The sequence below is a fragment of the Fomitiporia mediterranea genome, assembly GCF_000271605.1.
Source record: "Fomitiporia mediterranea MF3/22 unplaced genomic scaffold FOMMEscaffold_11, whole genome shotgun sequence".
In the NCBI taxonomy this organism is placed as follows: domain Eukaryota; kingdom Fungi; phylum Basidiomycota; class Agaricomycetes; order Hymenochaetales; family Hymenochaetaceae; genus Fomitiporia; species Fomitiporia mediterranea.
In genome coordinates, this window is record NW_006760396.1 from 242,971 (window position 1) to 248,703 (window position 5,733).

At 45.3% G+C, this 5,733-nt stretch overlaps 3 protein-coding genes across 3 annotated transcripts; 1 reads left to right on the forward strand and 2 right to left on the reverse strand.

Annotated features, from left to right (window-relative positions):
* Positions 1-694: 694 nt before the first annotated feature.
* Positions 695-1,565, reverse strand: FOMMEDRAFT_170262 (uncharacterized protein; the record flags this gene model as incomplete). The annotated part of the gene is made up of 4 exons (XM_007269923.1): positions 695-901; positions 954-1,332; positions 1,391-1,444; positions 1,517-1,565. The coding sequence occupies 3 exons, from the start codon at positions 1,563-1,565 to the stop codon at positions 1,262-1,264; spliced, it is 174 nt and encodes a 57-aa protein (XP_007269985.1). The 3' UTR covers positions 695-901; positions 954-1,261.
* A 674-nt stretch (positions 1,566-2,239) lies between these two features.
* FOMMEDRAFT_30929 (uncharacterized protein) lies at positions 2,240-2,798 on the forward strand (the record flags this gene model as incomplete). The annotated part of the gene is made up of 4 exons (XM_007269786.1): positions 2,240-2,273; positions 2,397-2,500; positions 2,539-2,652; positions 2,742-2,798. 4 exons carry the CDS (start codon positions 2,240-2,242, stop codon positions 2,796-2,798), a joined length of 309 nt encoding a protein of 102 aa, XP_007269848.1.
* Positions 2,799-3,142: 344 nt separating this feature from the next.
* Positions 3,143-4,471, reverse strand: FOMMEDRAFT_160035 (uncharacterized protein; the record flags this gene model as incomplete). Its single annotated transcript, XM_007269924.1, has 6 exons — positions 3,143-3,247; positions 3,300-3,426; positions 3,478-3,568; positions 3,766-4,058; positions 4,176-4,395; positions 4,447-4,471. 6 exons carry the CDS (start codon positions 4,469-4,471, stop codon positions 3,143-3,145), a joined length of 861 nt encoding a protein of 286 aa, XP_007269986.1.
* Positions 4,472-5,733: the final 1,262 nt, after the last annotated feature.

Sequence of the window (5,733 nt, forward strand, 5' to 3'; positions counted from 1 at the left end):
ACTCATTCCTAGAGTAGATTGAACTGTATCATTGTTTAATAAATGTTTTAGAGTGTCCTAATGCTCTGTTTCCTTCTATAGCATTAAAGTATTATGCCTGAATACTTAAATAGTCTGATCAATCATTACTAATTCATTATTACTCTGATATTTGCTAGCTGTATGTGTATTACCTTCACTTTCCCTTGAAGCAGTGTGATAATCCATTTAAGCAGATTGAGCAGATTGAGCAGATTGTCTAGGTTCTGAACCTGTTCTCTAGCTTGAAGTTGCCCTCTAAACTTTTGTACTTTGTTCCATACAAAGTGTATCCATTCCTAGTCTCAGTAGTGTCTTACTATCATTATGTTACATAGATTATAGTAGTTCTACATCCTGTAGGTTGTAATTGTCATCCTGTAGCTTGAATATCATGATCCTCTCGTCGAGGGAGATTGTGATCGCAGTTAAAGTATTGATAATTTAACGCCGTCGACACCTCGGACGTGAGTTCGGAAGAATTGTAAAATGCACCGTCATGAACTCTAAGCGCCAGATCACTCCGCAGTCAACTCAGCGCGAATATTCTGGACTGTCCTTTGGTTGATTCGTCGCCTCTACCAGTTCCCTGGCTTAAAAGAATCTGAGCTTAGCCGCTTTGGCGATTATTGGTTAGGCAGTACATCTCCTTCCCCGCTACATTCCGTAGAATCTCGGTATTCTAAACCTATATAACGTCAAACTGCTCAATTACTTGGTATAGAAATCTTGTAAATACGTGAAGTACGTCTTCAAACAATCAACGTCCCATTCAGTGGGCAGTCAAGTTGCTATGCCCAACAGTGAATTCCGATAGCTCATGAAGATGTGAAAATAAGTTCTTCGTTTCCTCCGTCGGATTCTTTACCACCTCTTGGTGAGCCTGTACTAGTAACATTAGTTCGGGCTTTTCGAACACATTGGCATCACTTTACTCAAGAGATTCCCATCCAACAAGCATTGCAAGTCGATTCTCCCGCTCCGGATTAAACCCCCAAGTTGACAGCGTCACAGTCTTCGTATCCTGGTTCGCAAGAGTGTCAAGGTAAGGTGCGATCTCGTCCTTTGTCCTTCCTTCTCTTAGCGTGAAGTAGAAGACTTCACAGACTGGGGCGGTTAAGGTAGCGGTCGGATCAACAGGAAATTGGATATGGTCTACTTCGATTTATCCCCAAGTGATGAGTCGAGCTCTTAATGTGAAGCCAAAGTTTGAGATCCGCACGCTCGTAGACTTGTTCCCAAATCAAATCGGACAAATCAGACCCCGTCTCTTGAAGTATGATGGATTCAAACACCACACTAGAAACTGCGCGTCTGCGGGAAGGGTCCTCAATTTGGGCGCCATGATAGGATCTAATAGCGATAACGTTACTTTCAGAAGGTGTGATCTTGTGGGATCGTGCAAAATCGCGTTGCCGGTCACCCCCTAAGTGATGATGTCTCTGGACATCAGCCTTTTCACAGCCAATGATAGCTATAAGCCGCAGTAATTGCTTACCTTGTATCCGTGCTATTGACAGTACCAGATAGGGAACGTCAATTTGCATAGGACTAGGTTGGGTAATAGGTATCACCCATGGTTTTCCCACGGATGATGGTTCATCCGTGGATACTGCCACTGTTCAAGTCCTGTACTTACCAAGTACCAATTTTTACTACACAATTTGCTCTTGACACAAATTGCACAAATTTAAGTGTATGTGCTCTAATACAAAGCATTACACAAAGTAGAAAATATACACAAATATATATTTAAAAAAATACAAAGTGAGCAAAAAATGTGACAAGACAAGCTTACAACTCATGTGAGAGATGGCACATCACAAGTAACTTGTAACACAGTCAAATTGTATTAAATCACGGATAGCACAGATACCACGGTAGCCGTGCAAATTTCATCCGTAGTACAGGACCCATGGGAAAATTCCATCCGTGGTGTGGTTTCCATGGATCAGCCATCCGTGCGAGTCCCTAGATTTGCATGATAGTCATTTAGAGCCCAAAACAAGGCGATTTCTACCAGGTGAGCCGACATCGCAGTAAAGGGCTTGAGATGCCTACAAGATGTAGCATTCGCCTCTATATAGCGAGGAACTTTGTGCCACCACGCTTTGAGCTCCTGCTGTGTTAGATTGCACCCCAAAGGCAAGCAAGAGACACAGCGCTTCGAGAATCTGAGGCATAAACGGTTGGTAGAGAGAGGTTTGATGAGCTGCCACCAATGAACCTAGATTACAGGGAAACTGATGAAAGACGTATGTTCTTTAACTTCTGATGACGGATTCCTTACTTCGGGATGCGCGACGTGGAACAAGAACGAAGTCACATTGACTCACAAGGAATAAAATATCTCAGTATATACCTTATGAATCTTTCAGCTATGAACTACTGCTTTTCGAGCCATGTCCGACAAGCCACATACATTTACAAGCACGTTCCATACACTGCACCCGTTCCCGACGAGCTCCAAGAACGGCCTTCTGTCAGCCATATCGGTTTACTCGTCTACTGCACCACAAGTCCCAAACACACTCACTCAAATTTTTCTTTGGAAATGACCCAAAGGTCAACGTTCTCCGTCTGAGCTACGAGCCATTGGGGAAGAATATTCGCTGGGAGGATCCAAAAGCGGAGGTGTGTGGCCCACGGGGCGGTGAGGGTATGTTTCCCGTAAGTGATTGCATGTGAATCAGTTTACTGCTGGTTAATGACCTGGCCTGTAGCATTTGTACAATGGTTTGAAACTCGGAAAGGACGAGATCGAGAGTGTGCAGACGTGAGAGAAGGGAGACGGAGGATGTGATGAAGCGTTGAAGAAAGTAGGGTACGAGAGGAAACTGGTCAGGTTCCCATAGCGAGGTTTTCCGCTGTGGATTCCAAGAAGGAAAAAAAACCCTCACTGCAACAGGATGCTCTAAAATTGCGCAACCAGCTAAGCCATGGGTCAAGATACACCATTATGTCGGATCGTACCAGGAAGAATTGCGCTTATTCCTGCCGTCTCTGTTCTGGTAATATAAGATTAGCTTTCGCGCATTTGTTCTTTAAACGAACTCACGAAGCATGTGTTTGGCAAATATTGACGCCTCTTGAGGCCAGATAGTGGTCCACCACCATACACCCGTCAAAATACGGTAAGGCATGTAACAAGTAGGCTAATAGCCTGAAATCGTACACCGCCCTTCATCGTCGATAGCTCATCAATAATGTAATCGACCAGGGACCATATCTATCCGTGGCATAAATTAACATTTGACACCAAACAGGCTTGCCTGACGTACCTCTACAAACGAAGGGGGACTGAATAAATAGTCCGTCTTTGCAGCTGGTGCGGCATCGAAAAACTTAACTGAATTTGGAACAATAGCGGGCGACTGAGGTTTAAACAAAGCCAAACAAACTCCAATGCTAGCCTATTGATATGAGCACATGTTGAGGTTAAGAAACAGACAAACATACAGGGAACGCAATGAGAAGAGCACCCAAAGCGTGGAACAGAGGAGTGGAGTGGCAACCGAAAATGGTGCTCGAGACATCCACTTCTCAGAAACTGCCGTTTCGTTAGTTGATCAGTTCTACGTGCGAAAGTCTATTGATCGCTGTTAAAGACTCACGAGGCGGGATAGAAACACAATACAAAGCTTTGTGCGTTCAGTATACAGGCTTTGGAAATGAAGTCGTACCTTGGGAAGACGTTATAGGCAGAAGGACAAAGAAGTTTGTCGTGTATGAGGCAAAAGAGCATACCGGAAGAGTGATAGATAACAGCGCGCGAGTCCATGTTCAGGCTTGCCGATGGAATAGGCTTGAACAGTGGATCAGGTCCTATAATAGGGAAGAAATCATTGGGTGTGAGCATGTCAATCTTCCGCAGATCAACGCTTTCGCTGGTCTTGATAGGATCATCTGCGAGCTGTTGCAAGGCAGGCTCCGTGGAGTCAAGGATTGCGACGGGTTTCGCCCTCGACAAAAGAATTGCAATTGCCAGAGCACTGTTTCGAGTTGAGATCGGGAATATTGTTGCACCGGTCCGCAGGGCTCTTATATATGTGCAGGTAAATGTGATGGTATCCAAAGACAGATTAACGTACATTGAATAGATAAGTGTTGGAAATGGTACCTGACGTAGCGAGGACGGCGATGACAAGTTGATTCACGATCTCCTCTCCGAGCAGAATATGGCCTGTACGCTCGCGAATGTAGGGGGTCGCTCCATGCGCTCCCTACACTCCCTCTCCTGTAGAAACTGATCGTATAGTGCCTGGCTCATCCTCGAAAGTGAAGAGAAAATAGTCTCGGTTATGCTCATAATGCCAGTCGTATAGCTCAAGAATTGCGAGTGAGCCATCCAAAGGTGGTCGAATGATAATTGCTCGTCTTTTCCGTTCATGAGAGACGCTTCGACTGGTACACGCAATGGTCACCCACCTGCTTCGGCACGACAGAACGACATCGTGCGACTTGGGTGAACAAATTATGTAATAGTCTTCACTGTGTTTCAAACCTCGTCACGACTCACGACTCACGAGCGCAAATTGCATTACTCCCGCCACAAATGCCTAGCTTGGCTACTTTTGTGGAGTATGCAAGACTGAAGGAGAATAACAGGGAAAGGTATAACAGAATAATAACCACTGAGAATTCATTCATTTAAACTATAGTTGCTGAAGTCCGGTCCTGGTCCGGTCCGGGCATACTTCACCTGGACTCAGGACCGGACCAAATCTGCGGTCCGGGAGTGTCCCGGACTGGGGACCGGACCTATGTGGACGGGTAGTGGACCGGACCCAAGTTCCAGTCCGGTTCTGGACCGGTCCATAACCGGACCTGAGAGAAAAAAAATTTAAGAGATGAGTTAGAGTATTATTCTTTGTATCTAAGTACAAAAGTAATATATTTTTGTATATACTACATAATCTACAGACTAGACACTGTAGTGGTTTTCCTGACGCAATTCTGAGGCTTCGGCGCGAGCCTTGCGACACGAGTCCTGAAGCTGGACTACAACTGCCTCTAAGCTGGTTACTGTGATTTACAGACACTTAGTTGTCGGAACATGAATATTTAGGTACTTAGCAGCAGACGGACCTGTCTCTTCGAGGGTGGCAATATAGTTGGCACGGCGTGCACGGAAAGCAGCCTGAGCGTCAGCGTTCTTCTTCTTTCTGAGAGTGATTTCAGACATCTTGTCTAATTTGTCAGGGGCAGGGGCATTGGCTGGCTGCTTGACTGGGCGGCTGGGACTGCAGCGTCTTTGGCATAGGACGGGAGAGGAGTGAATATACATAAAGGGAATAAATATTTCGGGAGACAATAACCAGATAGGAAGAGTCAAGTTTAGTAAGCCATACATTGAACAGTAAAGAACAGGAATAAAGTTTTGCTTTGCTTGGACTGCTAGAAACTTGTAAAATGTACTATGCAAGTGCTAGCTAATATTCAAAGATCCTTAAAGGAGTATGATCTGTTTTAGTATAGTGAGCTAGAGATATGGGAAATGAGATTTGAGACATTAGTTCAGGTTATTCAGGTCCAGAGTCCAGTCCGGGTCCGGACGAGTCCATTGGTCCGGGAAATTTCTCAAAATGATGGACCCAGGACCGGACCTCTCCTGGACCCATGAGGACCGGACTGTAGAGGACCGGTCCATCAGTCCAGTCCTGCATCCGGACCGAGTCCGAGCGGTCCGGGACCGGACATCAGCAACTATAATTT